Raw genomic sequence first — 23,024 nt, 5'->3', positions numbered from 1 at the left:
AAAAATTCATCCTTAGTATTGCGGATTTGCAACAACTTGGCACAGAATCGTAAGTGGGATATTTCTGTATAGAAACTATATCAGTTACATTAATTTCACAACCCAAATACAATGAATCTGCTATTCCATTGTTTTCATTGTCTGGCACGAGATAAGAAAGAGCGAATCATTTTATATTAGAGTAGATTTTAACAGATGTTCGTATGTAGTTGCTGGATTGCAGTGGGGCAGGGGGAGAAGTCAAGCTCTCTTTCCATTCAGATGTCTGTCTTGAATTTCTCACAGTTTTTGCAGACAGTTTGGCTGGTTTCCAGCAAACATCGTTGGCTGTCTGGTATGAAAAATGCCATCTGTAGTATATGGAAGTCCTGTTATTAAAAAGAAAAAAAGAAAAGAAAAAGTGGGCTGCTAATTATTCTCTGGGCAGGTGTTGTTAAAATGAAGTCATATGTCAAGCATGGTATAACCTTGGAATTGCCTAAAATTGCCATATTCTGTTGGGAAAGAGCAGCACTCCAGCATCCCAGAAAATAGGATGAATTGGAGGGTTAAAGCAGGGAGATTTTTACAAATGACTATGATGATATGCTGCCATACAGAATGGAAAGTTCTACTATGTGTGTCTGTGTGTGTGTGCGTGCACAAATACACACACATTAATAAATTTTGAGGATGTGGGTTGGCTGAAATGTGCAAGCTTCTTGATATGGAGGAAGCTTCTCATTCATTTTTACAAACTTGGTTTCAGTTTTTTTACATTCCAGCTGGAACCTTCGAAAGAATGTCCACTATTTTGACATAAAGCTGTTGCCTTTCCTCCCCACACCACTCCGCAAGCCATACACTTGCATAATGGAGGTCCTTCCCAGTCATGATATGTTTTCCCTCCCAGAGTTTCAGAGACTTGTGGACAGGGTTCTGCTAGAATTTAAAGGGAAGGGGAGACAAGAATGTAAAACGTTTTTAAAAGTTTGCATTTATGGCACTATTACCTGGTTTGGAATGTCAGGTTTGACTGCTCCCTCTTGAAGGGTAAGAGAAGCTGGAAATTTTTAGAAAATATATTTCTTTCTAAAGTTTCTTTCTATTGTCCAAAACTAGACATTTTGAAAGAACTGCTTAAATAAATGACCTATTTTCTTCTGACTAAGGATGGACACCCAGAGGTCAGAAACAGATAGAACAAATGGTAATTTACTATGTCATGATTTGTCCCGTAAAAGTTAAAAGGAACCATAACAGAAGGTTCAGGTTCAAAAGCTGCAAATTTGTTAGCTTTTCTTTGATGATGGGTAAAAGCCAGAGAGTTCCAAAAAAACATCTACTTCTGCTTCATTGACTACACAAAAGCATGGCAGAAAGTGAGGAGGACTTAAAGAACCTCTTAATGAGGGTGAAAGAGGAGAGTGCAAAAAATGGTCTGAAGCTCTCTCTCTCTCTCTCTCTCTCTCTCTCTCTCTCTCTCTCTCTCTCTCTCTCTCTCTCTCTCTCTCTCTCTCTCTCTCTCTATATATATATATATATATATATATATATATATATATATATATATATATATATATATATATATATCAGCATCAAAAAAGCCAAGATCATAGCCACTGGTCCCATCACCTCCTGGCAAATAGAAGGGTAAGATATGGAGGCAGTGACAGATTTTATTTTCTTGGGCTCCATGACGACTGCAGATGGTGACAGCAGCCACAAAATTAAAAGACGCCTGCTTCTTGGGAGGAAAGTGATGACAAATCTAGACAGCATTTTAAAAAGAAGAGACATCACCTTGCTGACAAAGGTCTGCATAGTCAAACCTATGGTTTTTTCAGTAGCGATGTATGGAAGTGAGAGCTGGACCATAAAGAGGGCTGACCGCCAAAGAATTGATGCTTTGAATTGTGGTGCTGGAGGAGACTCTTGAGAATCCCCTGGACTGCAAGGAGATCAAACCTATCCGTTCTGAAGGAAATCAACCATGAATGCTCACTGGAAGGACAGGTCCTGAAGCTGAGGCTTCAATACTTTGGCCATCTCATGAGAAGAGAAGACTCCGGGAGGCAGTGGAAGACAGGAGGGCCTGGCATGCTCTGGTCCATGGGGTCACAAAGAACTGGACATGACTTAACGACTAAACAACAACAAACCGTTGAGAAAGGAAACAAAACTAATTTTATAGCATGGATTGATCCAGTTACCTTCATTTTGAGGGGCCCTTCTTAGCCAGGGCAGGGGTTTGCAATGAGGAATGCCATGTTCCAACACCAGTATTGCCAAACTTACCGCTACATCACTGGTAGAATGTGTTTATTTTTGCCAACCATAAGCAATGCTATCTGGTGCTCTCACTGTTTTTTGCTTCTTTAGGCCTGCATATCTATTACTACAAATTAAATTCACAAGTTCTATTCCAGCTATTCTAACAAAGCAGTATTTGCATTTTTTTTATTTTTTTTTGCCTAGCTGTAGCCTATTTGTATCTGGATATTTTCAAATAGCTGCCATCCCTCAGTCAAGAATGTTTTGTTTTCTTTTGGAAAGGAAAACTGGGATGCAGGATTGTCCCTTGTGTTCTCAACATCCTGGCATTTGAATTTTTCAATGACATGTGATAATGAGATGTACACAACGGACTGGGCTTGAGGCACTACTGGGATTGTTTCCTTTTTGGCAATGCCAGATTCCTGTTCAAAGTTATCTCCCCTCAAAGATGAGCAGAACATGAATAAAAGAAAGCCAAAATGTGTGGTGAGACAGCCTTGCTGAAGCAGGAGCCAACATATTCCTAAAATTAAATGCAGACTGCCCACAGATAAACTTAGCAAATTATCTCAACAGCAATGGATTTGGGGGGGGGGGGAAGAGAAATCATGAACAATCCAGAAAATAGCTGAGTCCAGGCTTTAGTTATATCTAGGGCTGCAGTTTTGCAAAGTCACTTGTTGAGACCACCCACATATGAATAGTTACTAATAATTCTGTTTGTATGTGCTGAAGTTTGATGCAAGTAAAAATATATCAGAGTATATTCTGCTTTTGGACAACTGTTGAAAGCACAAGAATCCTGCTAGAACAACAATCTGGCAATCCTTGATGAATGTCTCATTTCCATGATATGACCTGCAGTAAAACTAGGGTGTCATTCCATTCCATTCTTTATCTAGCCATTATGCCTACTAGGTCACTTTGATTAATCATCTTCTTCCTAGCTTACTTTACAGAGTTACTGTAAGAACAAAGAGGGGGGAGCCATAAATGTGAAACAACCTGGAGCTCTTTGGAAGAAGGGTAAAGCATAGAGATGGGCATGAATCAATTTGTGCCACTTCGTATGGAGAATCCCCATCCTGCCTCCTTGTTGGAGTGGTCGGCTGCGGGAGAAGGTGGAGAAGCACAGGCTGAGCTCATGTCTAGACCAGAGCACTGCAGGAGGAGGAGAATCCCAGCAGTGAATGACACATTGCGAGCGGGCTAGCCAGCCATGGTGGGGTCAGGTGAAGGTGCTGTGTGAGTTACTTCATACCAAGTGGCACAAATTGATTCATGGCCATCTCTAGTAAAAGAGAAAAATGATAAAGTATATCAGTGTTAATACTAAGTCTATAATGTATGCTGAAAGGGCAAAAAAAAAAAAAAGAACCTGTGCACTATAGTGACACAAATCACACACAAATGACTCTTCTCGAGAGGCTGTACTGTTCCCAAAGAGGCTTACAAAAGAATCATTCAGATGCTCATTCATCTGCCTCCTAATTTTATATACTGTACCTTAATTTAAATGTACAGTATTCTGCTTCTGCAAGCCATGCAAAGTTGTTGTTTAGTTGTTAAGTTGCGTCCGACTCCTCGTGACCCCATGGACCAGAGCATACCAGGCCCTCCTGTCTTCTACTGCCTCCCGCAGTTTGGTCAAAATCATGCTGGTAGCTTCGATGACACTGTCCAAACATCTTGTCCTCTGTCGTCCCCTTCTCCTCTTGCCTTCACACTTTCCCAACATCGGGGGCTTTTCCAGGGAGTCTTCTCATGAGTTGGCCAAAGTATTGGAGCCTCAGCTTCAGGATCTGTCCTTCCAGTGAGCACTCAGGGTTGATTTCCTTTAGAATGGATAGGTTTGTTCTCCTTGCAGTCCAGGGGACCCACAAGAGTCTCCTCCATCACCACAATTCAAAAGCATCAATTCTCCAGCGGTCAGCTTTCTTTATGGTCCACCTCTCACTTCCATACATCACTACTAGAAAAACCATAGCTTGGACTTTGCGGACCTTTGTCGTCATGGTGATGTCTCTGCTTTTCAAAATGCTGTCTAGGTTTGTCATCGCTTTCCTCCCAAGAAGTAGGCGACTTTTAATTTTGTGGCTGCTGTCACCATCATGGAGCTGTGGTCCAGGCAGTCAAAGGCTTTTGTGTAGTCAATGAAGCATAAGTAGATGTTTTTTTTGAACTCTCTGGCTTTCTCCATAATCTAGCGCATGTTAGCAATTTAGTCTTTATTTCCTCTGCCCCTTCGAAATCCAGCTTGTACTTCTGGGAGTTCTTGGTCCACATACTGCTGGAGTACCATGGAATTATTTATTTATTTATTTAAATTCCTTTACTCTACTTTTCTCCTTTAAAAGGGCCCAAGATGGCTTACATCATTGAAAGATCAAATTTAAAGTTAACAACAGTGAACATGTTAAAAAGAACCAAACAAATACCATACTAAAAAGGGTAAGCAAAAGCAACACCAAAATATATTCAATACAAACAATAATCCATTTAAAACCCCCACTTGGGCAGCCAGCCATTAAAGGAAAGTTTGCCTGAGGAGAAAGGTCTGTACCTGCTTGTGGAAGGACAGGAAAAATGGGACCAGCCCAGCTTCCTGTGAGAGGGAGTTCCAAAGTTTGGGAGGAGCACCAGAGAAGGCTCTCTCCCATGTCCCCACCAAACACACCTATAAGATGGTGGGACTGAGAGAAAGGCCTCTCCTGATTATCTTAACACCAAGCACTTATTTCGATTACTGTGGTTTTATGTCCTACAAAACTGCACATGATGCCCATTTATGTTACTGAGCTTTAGTTTTCACACATCTCTTAGCCCTGTGTGTTGCGCTCAGGTATGCTCTTCACCTGCTTGGACAATGTTGCTTGCACCCTGAACATCCATAACTTTTGATGCAGCAATTCCAATGTACACGGAAACACTGGAAATCACTGAAAGTGCTGCAGCTGTGATCCATAAATAGAAAAATGGCCTTATCTTTCCCTCCCTGATGATTTCTGTCATATTGCATTGTTGTTGCTAAGGAGAGGATCCTGTCAATGAAAATGGCAGCCTGCCTAAAATGTTTTGTCAGCTCTAAAATTTCAAGCACAGTCAAGACTGAATATTGCCTGGATGTGTAAAATAAAGCAGAAGGCAGCAGTATGAGCCAACACTTGAACCATGTGATATTCATCATTCACCATTTAGAGAAGGCACATCCCTATAATTATGCAAGTGACTAAAAAGTTATAGATATGCCACAAGAGTGAAATTATTTCTCATTTAATTAAAATCTTATTGTAACATGGCTATACTTTATTATCAGGAAAACAGACTTAAGTTAAAGTAGTCTGTTCCCGGACGTCACCTGATCCCGGACTTCATTCACTGGACCTTCCATTTGAAAGGAACTGGAGAGGAATACATGTCTGTGATAGGAGAGGGGTTTAGGAGTTCTTATATCTGAAGTTGTGCCATTTGAACTGTCTTTGGGCTAATAGGAATAAGTTTTAGTAATTTTTGATGGGTAGACTAGTAATTCAACTTTGTTATTGGTATTATCATCCGTGTATGTGTTATGTAAATTTACAATTTTCTTTTGTCAGGGTCTACAGTTTATGAAGAAGGCTGTTTTTTTACACGTATAAACACATATTTGGCATGAGAGATGTGCAGTTGGTTCCTATGCAAGGCAAGGGATTCAGACTGCTTCCCCCTAGTGGTTGCACCCAGGGGGCATAACCAGAATCTAGGCAATCTGTGATTGGATTCCTCAGAGGAGGTGCTTGGACGCATTCTCAATACTGTGCCACGGCTATTCCTCTATAACTAAAGAAACTGCAGATTTATCATCCATCTTTAACTGCGTCTTCAGTAAACTGTTAAACTGCAATATTGATTTGGTCTCTTCTTGGCATGCAGTGGGCAGCACAATGTGCCCAAGTAGACAAATGTATGCTGTAAGGGGGGGGGAAGCCATTTTATTGCCACTGCACCATATCTGAGCTTTCCCTCCCTCACCCTTAACATCACTCTACCCAGCCTTCAGTTTTATATTCCCTGTTCTCTCTTCCTCTGCCCCCCTCCATGTCCAACAGAGATACTATATTCCTCTGGGATATTAAACCAATATTGACCCAGAAAAAGTGTGAGCTTTTGACTCCCCAAATCAGCACGCACTAACATTATCTAGCTTTTCACTCCTGGCTTCACGCCAGTTTATTTCTGACATGTCCTGGCCTTCCTCTTCCTTTGGGACTACACAATATTGTTGATGACTAACAAATTAAGATATGGAAGTCTAAACTAGAGACATACTGACAACCTGGTCAATCTTGTTCAACTAAGCATGAATTTTGTTTTGTTTTGTTTTTTCAGTTGGTTTAGCCCATGAACAAAAATGTTAACTGGCTTTGCTTGGGTGTTATTTTGCCATCATGTGCACTCTTGGGCTGTTATCATTTATTTTCATCCTTAAGAGAACAACACAGTAAATGCTGCTTGTGGCCCCAGGTGAGATAACACTAGACACATTCCTGCCCCACAAATTAAAACATACCATATTTTTCCATGTATAAGACTACACTTTTGTCTAAAATTTTTAGACTAAAAATTGAGGGTTGTTTTATACACGGAAGTAAGCTGCGGAGAATACAAAAACAAGTGGAGGGGAAAGCAGGGATCAAATTGTTCCTGCGGGGCTTTGATCCCTACTTTCCCCTCCACTTGCTAATCCTTAGCAAAAGGAAAGCAGGGATCAAAGCGCTGTAGGATCGCTTTGATCCCTGCTTTCCCTTTGCTTGCTAACGCCCATCGTGCTTAACAAAAGGAAAGGGGAAATAATCAAAGCAATCCCGTGGCTGTATAAGGGGGAAAGGGATCAAAATGATCGTGCAGTTGCGGGATTGCTTTGATCCCTTTCCCCCTACATTTGCTAAACCCCACTTAGATTTCTTAATTTTGGGTTAGAAAAGTGGGGGGCGTCTTATACATGGGGGCGTCTTATACACGAAAAAATACAGTATATATTATTAACATTAACATTAGTTGTATTGAAGAAAAGGATTTATAATGGACTACTGGAAAGGAGCCTGGTGGTCCCTATATATCCCAGCCAGGCAAACTGGATTGAAAACATCAACAACTAGATCCACTCGCCTGGGAGCTCCCCTCCAAGTGCTTCTGGCCATTCCTGATTGGCCAGCAAGCAGCAAATCCTCTGGAGCCTCCTCGTTGACACAAAGATACCTGGGAAGACCCAATATGGTTTCTTCTCTTGGTGTCCTAGACTTTCTGGACTGCAGTCTGGGCCTCAGGTTAGTAATTTATTGGATGACCCCAGCATCTTAAAAAGTGATATGGAAGAAAACAAAACACTCTATCTGCGCATTGAAATTGGTAATCAACAAAACACTTTTGAAATTACTTTTGGGGCTGCATAGAATTAATTTAAGGATGCATGTGGCCCTACAACTGCAAGCTGACAACCTCTATTTTTAAGCAAGCACTTGGCTTCCATTTTTTTCTTCCCCCCCTAAATTCAGTGTGAAAATTAAGTTAAGAAGCCATTTTACTGCAAAATGTCTGGATTTCCAGAACTGCTGGGGCACTTTACAAAGTGCACCACCATTCAGCCATTGCAACATGGCTGATTGGTAAAGCTGGCTGAATAACTCAGTGAGTTACATATCTGGTTGTGGAACCAAGATTAAGAATTTGATTCCTCATTGTGCATCCCAGGAGAAGAGCCAGCCTGTGTAGTCTTGGGCAACGTGCAAGGTCCCAGGGTACCCCCAGAGAATGGACTAATAAATCACTCCTGAGTAATGGTTATTGTGAGTTTTTCGGGCTCTTTGGCCACGGTCTGGAGGTTGTTCTTCCTAACGTTTCGACAGTCTATGTGGCAAGAATCTTCAGAGGACAGGAGTAGCACTCTGCGTTCTGGTTCAGTTTGTTTGGGAGTTGAGTATTTATAGCTGTTGGATCAGCTTTTGTCCTTTTCAGGAGATGGGTGATTATGTTGATCAGTGTGTTTTTGTTGTGGGTGCATTGTTGTGATAAGGAGGAGAGGTTATCTGTCACTGTGATTGATGGGTGTCGTTAGCTGGTCTTTTGTGTGTAGTGATCAGCGGTCCTTGTGGCTGGGTAGAGTTCATTGACCTTTTGCAGGCTGTCTTTTTTCAGTGCTGGGAGCCAAGCTTTGTTGAGTTTTAAACAAACTGCACAGAGTGCTACTCCTGTCCTCTGAAGATGCCGGCCACAGAGACTGGTGAAACGTTAGGAAGAACAACCTTCAGAATATGGCCAAAGAGCCCGAAAAACCCACAACAATGATTAGATCCCGGCCGTGAAAGCCATTGCAAATATACTCCTGAGTACTTTCTACCTAGAAAACCCTGGGAAGGATCACCGTAAGTAAGAAGTGACTTAGTGGTATGTATTATTATAGCAAGTTAACCACCTATATGTTTTCCATATGAGAAACTTTCTCAACATATCAGGACTTTTTTTCAATTAATGAAGGGAGTTATTATGACAGACAAATGATGTCAGAGCACTCTGAAGATTTCCAAAAACGATGAGCCAACACTTACTGGATCAGCAGGGGCCACCTTATTTGTAATTTGTATTGGACACCTGAGAGAAGTAGTGCCGTTCTGCACCTCTTGGAAAAAGCGCTTCTGATGAGTGTATGAAAAAAAGTGAAGGGCATTTGGCTTACTTCTCAAAATTGACAACATGCTATTAACAAGCTTACATGCCTGTGGAGTGCCTGGAAAATGATTTATGCACCTGGGCTGCATGATCTCGAGCAGCTTTGATTAGACGTTAGTATGAAATCTTGCTGTTTCTACTGAGAAATGGTTGTACCCTATACACATACTCAGCCTGTGCTGGAGAGCTTAGCTGCAGCTGATGTTTAACTGCAATATTTTACAAAGGAACTGAATACTGTATTTGCCGGTGTATAAGGCGACTGGGTGTATAAGACCACCCCCCAACATTCCCACTCAGAATGTAGAGTTTGTTATATACTTGCTGTATAAGACTACCCCCTCTTCCGCATGCGTGATTCTGCTTTGGCTGCATCATGGGGAGAGTTCCTTTTGCCCCTTTTGGTTCCTTTTCGGAGAGAGCCAGGGTTTGCTGGAAGAAGGAACAGCACAGAGGCGGCAGCCATTTTGGAGAGGCGGCAGCCATTTTGAGAGGCAGCAGCCATGTGGTCGCATCTCAAAGTGCTGCCCTCTCTGCTGTTCCGACAGTCAGCTGTTCGGCGCTAGAGTCAGGCTGTTCCCAGGATAGGAGTGGGGCTCTACTCAGTCTTACTACCAGGTAAGTGACTTCGCTGGGAGAGAAGGAGGGTTTGCTGGACATGCACCCAGCATACAAGATGACACCCCCCCACTTGGAGGCATGTTTTTCAGGGCCAAAAAGTCATCTTGTATGCCGGCAAATACGGTAAGTAAAATTTCTTTGTGCACAAAAAGCCCGGTGAATTGCTGCTGTGCATGTGAAATGGACAATATAAACCTGGCCCTCAAAATATAAACAAGCCAACAGGGTGCCATTACCTTGTGTGATTAAAAAACTAATTAGTGTAAATTAGTGTTAAAAGAGGAACTATACATTGTTCATCTTTGCATTGCTTGTGTATATTTTTCACAATACATATGATTTTAAATGGGTAAACAATTGCGAAGAAGAGCTAAGAAAAACCCTCCCAGAGTCAAACTAGACAATATTTTTAGCATCACTCAGAAGTTGTGCACCTTAAAGTGGTGAAAGACACCTGTTTGTAATAGTTTATATATTTTTAATATCTGTAGTTCACAGAGGTATTTCTCAGAAAGACACACATCTCTGAGGAATCCAGTTTGATCGAGGTGGAACACATCAATCTTGAGAAAATATGCATTTCCCTTAATGTCAAACTTGACCCTTCATTTCTGTGAGGAAAAAGATTTGAGGTAGACCTTGAAAAAACTCCTTTTTAAAAAACTTCCTGAATGTGGTCCAGAAGTAGCCATTTTGCTGGAGAAACCAAAAGATGTGGTTTAAAAAAAAAGTAACATTTTTTAAACCTTGCTTTTAATGGGTAGGTACTGTACTTACTTATTGATCTCCTTTTAATTTGCTTTAATTTGTATTTTAATATTCCAATTTACTTCACTGTATTTTAAGCAACTTTTCCCTGTTTTGATTTGTAACTCTTCTTCTTGCTGCAGGCAAACGTGATTCCATTTTAAGAAGGTGAGCTGTATTCAAAAAATTAATCACTATCAGTATCAAATTTTGACCTGTTGAAATTGTTACTGTGTCACAAATGTGCTCCCCAAACACAAAAGCAAGAGATAGAATCACAAAGGAGGGGACTGCCTTCACTTCCTTTCTAAATAGTTCTTCATTATCTCCTTCAAGATTTTTAATGTTTCATATAGTGAGGAACATGACATGTCAGAAATTTCTTCTTTGTGGCCCAAAGAATAAAACAAATGGCTTTCTTTAAAACTGCTTCTCAGTCAGGGATATACAGAGTCTCTTTCTGTGTAACATTACCCTTTAATAAAAAGCAAAATAGTACATTTATATTAAAGCCCACTATTGTCATCAGTGAGCCTTGGATAAAATCCCAAATCTCCAGACTTTCCGGAACTGGTAAATAAAAACATACACAGAGAAGTCCTTCCACATCTTGATCACAGCTGCTGACAAAACAGTCTGCTGCTCTGGAAGAGTTCCTCCTAACAAAATATAATTGAGTAAATTCCATCATTACGATGGTGTTTTCTGACAGCATTACACTCTTCCTCAGCGGATCCGGACAGTTATGAAATGATGTCAAATCCAATTAATGACTTTTGGAATAACAGTGGAGGAGAAGATTATGTGTTTTTCCCAGCAGCTAGAGCTATAAACAAAAGCATTCTTTCAAGGAATTAAATTCTATCAAACTACAATTGGAACCAGCTACCTGGAGAATTCTTTGCACCTTTACCCCCCTGGTATAGCCGGAGACGCTGCCTCACAGACAAATCATATTTTACAGATAACACATCATCAGAAAGTGAAATCTTGCACTTCAGAAATGTGATTCTGGCACACCTTCATGCATGTACAATAATACCTGTAAACAAAGCCTGCTCCTGATAACCAGTCACAAAATAAAGTAAGCTAATTTGTAAACTGGAAATTTCAATATGGAGCACAGCAGAAGGACCTTATTCCTCTTCTGCTAAACAATTCACATACCTCTGGGCAACCTGTCCCAGCTGATGGCTACCACATATTTAAAGATAAAGCTACTCTAATGCCTATGTGTAGCTTAGACACAAAACATGTGCATTGCCTCCACTTCTGTCTTCTTCACATCCACAAACCTAGATAGCAATCTGTTGCTAATTGTGTTTGAGCAAGCAACTCTTCTACAGAAAGTATACCAACATATAAAACAGAGCACTGGTATATATTATGCTTGCTACATACCTCCTTTGGCACATGGTTAAGGAAGCACAGCTTCTGTCTTGCTCAAAATGAGACATGCCAGGGTCATGGTTTACAGTATGCATCAAGAAATTAGGGAATCAATTTAGCAGCAACATCTTACAGTAAATGTAAGAAAAAAGAGAGTGTGAGTTCCATGGGTCTCAAGCTGACAACCTCTTTGCAAACGGTAGCCTGATACACCGAAATGTAACTCATGAAGCTTTTCCTACCAAATGGATGCAAGAATATAGAATAAATCATATTGGCTTGATTTCTGTGTGTCTAGCTTTTGATAGGCACCTACCTGGAAACATGGGACTGGCAGCCCTACAAATTGGCATATATCAAAGTCAAGAAAACAATATGCAAATCTGATCTAATTTTCCCACTATGCAAATTAGGATCTCATTCAGATATCATATTCTAAGTATATCTAAGTATATTTAGAAACAAGGGAAGAAACTATAGTGTACTCATGGAAGAGTTTCACCTTTGTCAAAGGCAATTATATGGTCCAGGTCGCCTTGAAGATCAGATAGGGGAAAGTCAGAACACAAATCTTTTTTAATCAGTAATACAAGACCAAAGGAATAATTTTATTTATTTATTTATTTGGTTTCTATACTGCCCATCAGGGCTACTCTGGCTATCTTCTAGGCATCAAACTTAAATTATTTTATGTGAGCAGGCATTTCATAGTTTTCCTATCAGCTCTGCAGTTGTACTTCCTTGTTTCTTGTTATAATTTTGTTTGGATTGGATCTAAATTAAAATTAATTGTACTTAAGTCAGGCTAAAAATCTGGGACTGAGCTGTTGTAGTTTCATGTTTTAAATATTATTATATTTAGATATTGTTGTGGAATATTGTGGTTGCCTTGAAGATTAGATAGAGGGAAAGCAGGATACTGTACAGATCTTTTCAATCATAAATACAAGACCAAAGGAAAAATAAATGCAGACTTCATGTGTGACTATCACATATCAAAAGGAGAAATATATTATATTGTTTAGATTTTAAACTGCCAAGTGTACACTATCACATAGCTTCTTCCAGTATATTCATGTGCATGATGCAGCCTTTGAACATGGTCACATTTCAGTTATTGTTTACAACAGATACATCAGAAATATTGGGGCTAAATATAGGACATTAGCAAACTGCAACTTGCACAAGCCATGGTGGTCATAGCTGTTAATCATGTGCAAATTAAAGGGATGGAATTAGATACAGGTTTAGACTGTCTGCTAAATACTAAAAACACATGACACAATTATGATTAGCTAATAATGAGCTTGGACCTCTTTTGCGATCACATATGTCAACATTATGGTTCCAATATAAAATAAACCAAAGTCAGCTGTGTTCTGATTGGCATGCAGAAGGGGGGAAAACAGTTATTAGGAATATATGCAGATGTTGAGAGTAAGGTATCAAAAGCAGCATTACCCGCAGCACATTGCATTTAGGGATGAAGAGACAATAGGAATTTAATTCCTCCACCACTACCCAATTAACCTAACTAAATTTTTGGGCAAGTAGTAGTGTTTTCTTATTTTGCCTAAATGGTAGTTAGGAAGTTAATTTGGGGGGTTGGGAAATTTTCCTTTTCTAAAAAACTGTGTTTAAAAGCAAATACATTAAGATCACTACATCGATACCCTGTTTCATATATAAGAACCTGTTGTTTGCACAAAAATAACAGCTTAGTGTATTCACTTTATAATTTTGTTAAAGAAAACTGTTGGCTTTGAAGAAACAACATTCCAAGCTCAAACAGATTCTTTAAAAAAACACAACATCAGGATTGTCACATTTAATACTGCTTTAATGTATCGCTGAAATGACAATGCATTAGAACTATTTTTCTCTTTAAAATACCTAGTTATTATTTATTATTTTAAGCTATTTTCCATATTTATGTATAACTTCAAATAAGTCAAACAAATGATCCCCAGCTTATGTCTGGATACAATTTCACATTGTGGTGAATTGCTGCCAAGGCAAACGGTATTGCCCAACCCATTCTGAACCTATCCTATGTCCCTTTATGGGTTTATTATTTAATGCTGCTGCAGAGCTCTGAAGAGACCCAAACAGGAAGTGTCTGGGTGTTTTCTGCTCATAGAGTGGGTGGGATAGAGTTCTTTAGAGAAAACAAAAATATGAACTGCCTGCAGATCACATTGGACCAGTTCCTCAATTTCCTTTCAGACTTCAGTTTCCTTGGATACTGAAGAGATCTATTAGTCAACAGTAGAATCCCTCTCTTTTAGACCTGTGGAGCTTTAATTGTTCTATAAAGAAAAACACAATGTAAGGGACACTGTGGTCATGCAATAATTGTTTTGCCCCACTTCTCGAGAACTTAAAAATACAATCATCATAACCATCTTAGAACTGGAGAGCTGGAAGGGACACTATAAACTGAGTCCAGCTCCTGATAAAGAGGCACAACGGGGAATTAATTGAACTCCCAACCTCTGCAGCCACAGACCTAAACTGCTGACTTACAGTAGCAATTGTGGAATGGGCATTTTACACATACTCACAGACTTACATGCCTTAATAAATATATAAAGATTCTCTTTCTGGGGCTTCGTGCCAACATTTTGCCCCAATTTCAGCTCACCTTTAGCTCAATATCTATACTGCATTTATTCTTTCAACCTCTGATTGATTGGAGCCACAAATTGAGCTAATTCCAGAGTAGAGAGAAGACTTAAAGAAAACCAATGCCATATCACACTGCAAAGAGCAAAATGTTGGGGGTTCCTCTGCCTATCATTCAGTGGTGCAAATGTTCCTTCTAACTGAAACAACTGGTGCCTTCATTTCCAAAGCAGTTTGCACTGAGTTACTGTACCCACCTAATTTTCAAAATATGTGCTTGTGAGAAATCATATCTGTTATGGAACTCTCAGAACTTACAATACAATGGTACATTATATAAACTGATGTGATGCAGTACTTCCCACATTAAGACAGAGTGGCAAAATGCCCTACTTGGTAAAGCTTTTTTCTGTCTCAATTTTCATTGAATGTTTTACAACATTTGCCCTGTTAGATATTTGAAGTTATATTTTGCAATTGTTTAAATTTAAATTGCTTTCATTTGATATGGAACTTTGCTATTAAGTATATGAAAATGACATACAATGAAAGTGAAAAGTTGCAATTATTAATATCTGTCTTTTGTAGTCTATGACAAATGTACTGCAAACCTGAAATGTAGTTTCTTTACAGGTTGTGAACATTTATTTCTGTGTTCTGTGTAGCATTCTATATTCAGAATGCATTAAATTCCTCTATGTAGTTACTACTTCCAGAATAATGAACTATGACTGTGAAACCAAAATACGCTTTACATTAGCATAGTGACTCAAGTATTTGTGTGGCAGCACCCTGAAAATGAGTGTAGCCAGAATCCTATTGGTGATTTATGCTTGCATAAGGAAAACTATAACCTGTGGTAGAAGATTGCCACTCATTAATAAAGTGCTAATTGCGTTCCTGCAAGTACTGTTGATCACATGATTAGTTTTGCATCCAGGAACACAATTAACAGATCATTAATGAACAACAATTTGCTGCCATAATTTACAGGATAGATTCTGGCTTGTAGCTCCTGCACTCAGTCTCTACAGTTGTAATGCACAGAGTGAAAGAGTATAGGTGGACAAGTGCAAATGAAATGATCAGCCAAAGAGCATTAAAATGAGGAAGTGCAAAAGTATAAGCACATGAGATGCAAACGGTATGTTAGGCTGTGAATTTCTCGGAGTGGGCTGTGCTGGATCCCGGCCAAAGGGCGTTGCACAAGGAATTCATGGAGGAGGCTTTAACACATGAGATGTCTCTTGGCTCCTCTCCACCCCATTTCCCTTCCGCGACACCATCATCCTCCATGCCGTGAGGGAACAGGCCGAGTAGGTGGGACTCGTCAGCCTTGCAAGGCAGCCCATCTAGGAGAAGGAAAACTCCTATTTCAAACCTCCACTGCCTTGTGGCCATATCCACGGATGGAAAAGGCTTCAGGAGTAAACCTCGAGGCAAAATCTGGAGCCGGAGTCCCAGGGGCAGTTCATGTCGTTCTGTCAACTCCTGTGACATCGCTGGAACCAGTTGTATTGGCTCTTGCCTTTCCAGTGAACTATTTCAGTGACATGAAGAGGGGGTATTTGCTGCTTGGGTAACAGCCTATCCTCCATATTATTCTACCCAGGCTTCGTGCCCTGGAGTGGAGACTCCAGCTTCACGTACAACGTTGAAACGCTAGATGCTGTTCCAGGTCCTCCATACAGAGCATGTTACCATAGTCTCTTGAGACTAAAGGATGCCTGTGTGTGTGTGGGTTAGGCTGTTAACAGTACTTGCTTAAAACATGCCATCCCTGTAACATATCGATTTAATATTGGCAGGCGAAGCTGCACACCCAAGTATCTCAGGTACATCATAAATGAAGCTTGACTTCTCAGTTGTGCTATGGAATACGCTGCCCATGGAAGTGTGAATGACATCGATGTTGCCCATTATTTTGGCAGCAGCTCAAACCTTTCTCTTTGCTAGGGCACTTCAATGGGCTGATTCAAACCACCCTATTGGTTTGGGCGCTTTTCTTTTTTGATGACTTATTCCGGAAAGTTGTTTTAATCAAATTTTGTTCCCCAACTGTACTTCTCCAATATTTTGCCACCCCCAAGCATGAAGTACATCGTTGTTGTTTTTTTTAAAAAATGGAATTGTTCCTTGAAATCCGAACTCGTGGGCAACCATACAGTGATGCTGCTGCTCTAGCCTATGTTGGATAGCTCAGTGGTTTAAGCATCTGGGAGTTCAATTCTCCACTGGGCCTCCTTGACAGGAGCTGGAATCCCATGACCCACAGGGTCCCTTCCAGCAGGGAGATTATTATTATTATAAAGTAATTATAGAACCTAATCTTCAGCTAAGGTGTTGCTTATCTATCTACCCACCCTGTCTGGAAATACTGTGAAGGGGATGAAAACACTAAGGTGGACTTGAAAGATGTTGCTTGCAAAACATACCCACGTTGGTTTCCGGCAAGGGAGTGAGGAAGCCTCCCTCTTTGACCTTCGCCTCAGGCAGCTCTGCGCCCTGAGGAAGATGGCCCCGCTCGGTAACAGAGGGAACAAGAAAAAGGAAGACGAGGTCCACTAAGGCATTTTTTCCACTTTCCCGTCCACATAATTTGAAAACACTGCCCTGCCCGCCCGCCAACAACCAGCTCCGTCCTCTTAAATGCAAGCAAATTAAAAACAAAGCGACGTAATAGGTTTGAGTGGTGGCTTATGCACATACCCTTATGACACAACGCTAGGCAACTCATTAACATCCCACCCACCCGTCAGCTTTCGCTTAAATCCCCGCAAGGGCCCAGCTCCTAAGGCACCGATCCCTTCCCCAGGGACGCCTTACTGACTTTACATAACCGGGAAGCGAGCGTCGCACCCCGGGGAGAACCGCGTCCCTTCTACCTCCTCCCGCAGGCAGACCGAGGCGGGGAAAGGCGGGTGGCAGCTCCTCCCAGGCGCCGGAAACCAAGCGCCTCTTTACTTTGCCCCGGAGGGCGCTTGGCCTCTGCTGCCTCGCCAGGTCCAGCTTGCTTCGAGCTGAGGGCGAGACTTCATCTCGGGCCCCTCTCCATTTTCGCCCGCGCAGGGCTCGGTCTCTCTTCCCCGGAGCAGCTGCGCAAACAACACAAAAAAGCAGGCGAGCTAGCCATGGCGGCGGCAGCTTTTTCCCCTCAGCGAGCCCTCTCCCTTTCCCAGCCTCTCCGCGTTATGTTTTACGCCCTCACGCCCAACGAGAGCTCCTTCCGCAGCGTCGAGGAGGCGCCCGATTATGTGGACCAGGTGAGATCCCGCGGCCGCCTCGCCCACCTTCCCTGCGGGGCCCGTGGAGGGGTGTGTGTCGGATGAGGCGCCTCGTCTTTGAGGCGCTTCAGGTATTATTGCCTCCTGCCCTCCGACTGGGAGCAAACCCACGGCTATTCACTTGTTGGTGAGAGGGACATGCACTGAGACCGTGATTCCCAACCTGCGGTAATTCGTAGCGTTCTTGGACTGCCGTTCCCAGAAGCCTTCACCCCCAGCTGTGCTGCGTGGGGTTTCTGGGAGTTGTAGTCCAAGAATACCTGGCTACTCAAGGTTGGGAACCCCTGCACTAAGGCGTGAGTGCTAGTTCACATGTTCCTCCAGATCCGAATCTTTGGCTTGAGAAAGCGAAAAAACCTGTCCTAAAGCAGCATCGCCACCGCCTCCAGAGTTTTCCCTTCCCTTTATTGGAAGGGCATAAACATCCCCTACAGGTTCAGCCACTCTTCTTCTAAGAGGGTTGGTGCAAAATACTGGGGTTTCCCTTCCCACATTTTTATTCCCACAACCACACTGTGAGGTAATTTCCAAGAAGTAGCCATGTTAGTCAGTCTATCTGTGTTAGTACAATTAAAGAGGAAAATGTTGGGGGAATGGAGAGACAAACCTATGAAGAAGAAGAAAGATCTATGCCCTTCAGGTTCATTGTAAGATACACATTTTGACTGAGATCTCATACACCAAGTTCAGAGCAAGTTATGTTGATACCAGTGGTGTTTACTTCTGAATAGGTATCTAAAAGACTTTGCTGCTGCTCATTGGAAATGAAAGCATATCTAAACCTCTCTCTGTAAGGGGAAAAAAGGTATGGTTTATTAGAGAAGATCATTGAGATGGCAAAGGCAAGATGTCTCCTGTACCAGGTAGGAGCAAAAAGAAAGATGTGAGAAAGATGGAAGTCATATTAGCAACCCCAAGGATATCAGTATAAATGGAAGGAAGGGCAGCTTAACAAAAGGTAAAGGATAGCCTCTGTTTCTCCCCTGTCCAATGCAAACACATGCATTTTTTTCATTGTAAATGAAGTTTCATCCAGTCACTTCCAACACAGAGTTTAGTGAACTAGCTCTGTAAGTCATCCCTTCCAAGAAGCAGATGTACTAAAAAAAAATACATATTATCATCTTAGAACGGCAGAGCTCGAAGGGACCTTTTAGATCATTGAGTCCAGCCCCTGTCAGGAAAGCACAGTGGGGAAACAAACTCCAAACCTCTGGCTCCCCAAGTAATTACCTAAACCACTGAGCTATGTTGATTAAGTTGTCTATAAGTGTGGGGCAGTGGGGGGGGGGAAATATCTTTCAGACATCCTGAGGGCAGGGGAGGGATATGCTACCTAATGTGATGGAATCTCAATCTGCCTAAAATTGAAAAGGGGGAGTTTTAGATTTTGGTTACAATATGGAGTAAAGATACAAACCTCCCCTCAGCACACATATTGGTTGATATCCTTTTATATTAATAATAGTCTTCTGCCATGAAGTCAGTTCTGACTTACAGCGACCTTTTCAGGGTTTTCCAAGTAAAAAACACTTAAGTGGTTTCCTACTCCCTTCTTCTGGGGGCTTCCTGGGACTGTGCAACTTGTCCAAGGCCACACAGCTAGCTCTTCTGGGATGCATAGTGGGGAACTGAACTCCCAGCCGCTGGTTCTGCAGCCAGATTCCTAACTCCCTGAGTTATCCAGCCAGCAAAAGGCATAACTTTTGAAGGCTAATTGCCTCAGGTCAAAAAATCTGTAGATTCTGTATGCTGAGTTGCACAACTGAGTATGAAACAGATAATGACTATAGAGACTTGAGGCAATTAGCTTCCAAAAGTTACACCTTTTGTGTAGTGGTGCAATGGGATTTCAGCCATTGTTTATGATTAGAATATTTCCCACCTGGTGCCTTTAACTGTTTTTGAAATGAGATATGTAGCTACATCTTCCATATTTCGAGAATGTTTGCTTTGGCCCTAGAATGAGGTGAATGGGACTTAATCCTGAATAAATGTGCACAGAATTGCATTGTCAGCATTACTTGTAAAATGGTGCAGTGCTTATGCAAGCATAACTTATTAATTGAGATATAAGTGTGACATATTATAGGAGAAGTAAAGTGAGAATATGTGTATTCAGACTCAATTTGTTAACAGAAAATTATGGCAGAATGTTTATTATATCATTGACTCTTCATCTTGTTGCTTTTCCCCCTCTCATTTCAGGCAACTCCTTTGTTCATTACCCTGATTCTTCTGGAGTTTGTTATTAAGTGGGCCCAGAAGGGACATTCATCAGCTCGGGTCAATGATAGCATAGCGTGCCTTTCTGCAGGTGTCCTGTCTCGACTCCCAGAGTAAGTCTGGTCAGTTGCATGATTTGGATGATTCAGATTTAGACAGGAGAGAGCTCCCCGATTACAAGTGTTGTGTTTAGAGCTTTTATAAACATTAACTAAGGAGAAAATTTGAAAAAGCTGTGCAGGGTCTTCCAGACAGGACTTTGTTTTGCTTCCTTTTCCTCACAGGATTTATCAGAACTAGAGACTTGATGTAATTTTCTTTTTTTGTCTCCAGCCCTGTAAGAATGCAAGTGGTGAAATTAGGAGCACTGTTCTTGGGTTTGTGACATTCAACACCATCCACCCTAGAGTTTATTGAGAACCTGGATTGTTAATCTGTGCAGATTTGAGTAAGGAGAGTCATACTTCAGAGCAAATATATATAGGAGAGAGTTCAGGCACGTGTTGCATTCTTCCAGATATAATTTCCTGAGTCTAATGGTTGTAAAACAACTTTCCAGAAGTCTTGTTTGAATTGGATGGGAAAGCTTGTGGTGGAATCCAAACTGGGTTTGTTCTTGTTATGTACAGTACCATCAATTTCCTTCTTACTTATGGCAACCTTAATAGTGTTTTCAGGATGCTGTGTTCAAGTTTAACATTGCTGCACCTCAGTGAATTTCTTTGACTGACCAGTGGTTTGAAGTGAGGTTTCTTGAGCCCTAATTTAACATTCTGTCCACCACATCTCACTGTCTTTCTAAAGTGTGCTTTATCAGAAGAAAGTGGCATTTACTTCATCTGGTGTCTTAGTGCTGAAGTACCTGGAAGGCACCATAGCACTAAAGCACCCATCCCCCAAAGGAGCACAAAATATAAGCAAGCTTTTGAGGAGGGAGAAAAAGTTATGGGAACTTGAGGCAAATACAAAACAAAATAAGAATACATAAGGAAAATTCTGATAGGATTAATGTGCAACCTGGTCCTTAACATGGAACAAATGTTGCCTCTGAAAAAGCCTTGAGACGTGTGTAAACAATATAATTGCAGCTTTAGGAAGATTTGGTTGGAGCTCTCTCCCAAGGGAGGCCCAACTAGTCCCTCCTTCCACTGGCAACAAAGATTCTTCTGTTTGGCAGGCTTCCAACAAATGACTAATTGTTATGAGAGAGTCTTTAACACAAAACAAAGTGCTGTGGCATCTTAAAGACTAACTGCTATATTTAACATAAACTTTCATGGACCAGGTCCACTTCATCATATGCAATAGTCAGAATACATAGACCAGACTGAAAAACATTCATGCAAGGCTTTAAGATAAAGGGGTTTTGATGTTTGGTTGCATTTCATAGCTAGTAATGATTTGAGACCCGTTTTTGGTATTGAGTTCTTTAACCTTAGAACTGCAGAGCTGGAAGGGACCCTATGGATCATTGAACCCAGCCCCTATCAAGGAGCCACAGGAATTCAACTCCCAACTTCTGGTTCCCCAGCCAGATTATTAAACCACTGAGCTATCCAGCAGTTCAGAGCTTGGTTCTATAAATAGCAACAATGATTAAAAGAAACAATTACATAATGACAGACTTTACCTTTGAACCTTGTTCTGAAAAGGTTGGTCTGGCTAGTTGGGAAGGAACATATCCATAGATAACATAATTATCACATTTGATAATCGCTTAAGAAATCTTGGCTAATATTTAATCTATTGAGATGGCTATCCAGCATGTTGTTTCCCTCTGGATTTTTGTAATTTTTCTGAACCAGGTGTCTTAAGCCATTGTCAATTATGATCATGTTGTTATATGTTGTTTTACTTCCCAACTAAGCAGACCCACCTGTTTAGAACAAGGCTCAAAGGTAAAGTCTGCCATTCTCTAGTTGTTTCCTTTAATCATTGCTGCTGTTTATAGAACCAAACTTCAAAAGAACCTAATTGTTTAGTTCTTTCAAAAGAGTTAATACACTGCCTACTGCTGTTATAACCAAAGTAACTAGAAAAGCGGTTTTAACCATGTGGGTGTCTGCTGCTCTGTAGCCCCTTCTGGTACCCCTAGAGTGGAGAGTTCATGGCGTCCCAAGCCAACCCCCCACAATGTCTCTACACCCCACACCCTTAAAGGGAATCCACTAGAGAGAGTAAAGAGCCTGCCTGCCCCTGACTTGATTTCATGTTTCCAGCCATGTCCAGCAAAGCTGTGCTAGAGCACATCCAACCCTTTTTCTGCTAACCAAAACACAAGATTTAAAAAAGGAAGGGAGGGAGGGAAAAGGCTTGAGGCTGAATGGCTCTTTCAGCTGCTGTTCCCCTTTTTATATCTCAGATTGGTAGGCCAGATTTGAAACCTACCAATCTGTATTGCTTTGGGGAGGGAAATCCCCAACCACGGCCCACCTGATCGTTCCGGTGCTACTACTGCTGCGAGATCTTCTGTGAAATCACTTTTCTTTTTGGGAAGGAGACAGCTGGCAGCCTCTAAAATGGCAGCTGCCACACCACCCTCACCTATAGCCCCTTGCTGGGTGACAAATACATCACTTCAGTGAGTGGGGGGCTGTTACTCTGAAATCTATTAAACGATATAAGAATTTCATCTCCATCATAAACATCCCCTTTTCTTAGATTTGGAAGAGGCTTTTTTGCATATCAGAAAAGTACATCAGAAAGTGACCAAAATAATGGGGTAACTTCCTGATTTCAAATCGTCTTTCCTCTAAAGTTAAGCCAGATGCCAGCTTTATTACATTTTGAGACTAGGCTAAGTCCTTCCTGTCTACCTGGGCATTTACAAGTGATTTGTTTTTGCTGGGAACCAATCTCTTTGATAAATGTTCTGTTGGTTTTATTCAATGTGCGACTTCTCAATTTTATTGTTCTTGTTTTATCACCAATTTTTATGAAGTATAGAGATAAATAAATGGGAAAAATGTTACTGGGAACCAAAGTCATACACTGAATTTGGTGGAACTTGTCAGAAACAAAAACCACAAACCCCTGAGGAATACTGAAATATCATTCAATCCTAAGGAAGTATACTTAGAACTAAGCCCAATTGAATTCCTTGTTTTGGTATGTGTGTATAGGCGTAGCAAACAAGAAAGAAAGGAAAAAGGCTTTCGAGATACGAAGACG

General features: G+C 41.2%; 1 protein-coding gene and 1 long non-coding RNA gene across 4 annotated transcripts in view; one reads left to right on the top strand and one right to left on the bottom strand.

The window, feature by feature from the left end:
• Positions 1-54: 54 nt before the first annotated feature.
• LOC140708134 (uncharacterized) lies at positions 55-17,014 on the bottom strand. Its single transcript, XR_012088291.2, has 2 exons — positions 16,779-17,014; positions 55-368 (listed from the first exon to the last, which is right to left on the bottom strand). It is a non-coding gene; the product is annotated as an uncharacterized LOC140708134 (long non-coding RNA).
• A 314-nt stretch (positions 17,015-17,328) lies between these two features.
• The window catches only part of AGMO (alkylglycerol monooxygenase), a 153,151-nt gene continuing 147,455 nt past the window's right edge, over positions 17,329-23,024 (top strand). For all 3 annotated transcript variants that reach the window (XM_073003256.2, XM_073003258.2, XM_073003257.2), the window contains exons 1-2: positions 17,329-17,606; positions 19,836-19,966. In XM_073003256.2, the coding sequence (XP_072859357.2) occupies positions 17,475-17,606; positions 19,836-19,966 (263 nt within the window). In that variant the 5' untranslated portion in view covers positions 17,329-17,474. The remainder of the gene's footprint in view (positions 17,607-19,835; positions 19,967-23,024) is intronic.

Source organism: Pogona vitticeps, chromosome 6, assembly GCF_051106095.1.
Source record: "Pogona vitticeps strain Pit_001003342236 chromosome 6, PviZW2.1, whole genome shotgun sequence".
NCBI classification, from domain to species: Eukaryota; Metazoa; Chordata; class Lepidosauria; order Squamata; family Agamidae; genus Pogona; species Pogona vitticeps.
The sequence above is the reverse complement of the archived record's forward strand: the minus strand, read 5'-3'. Positions and strand labels throughout refer to the sequence as shown.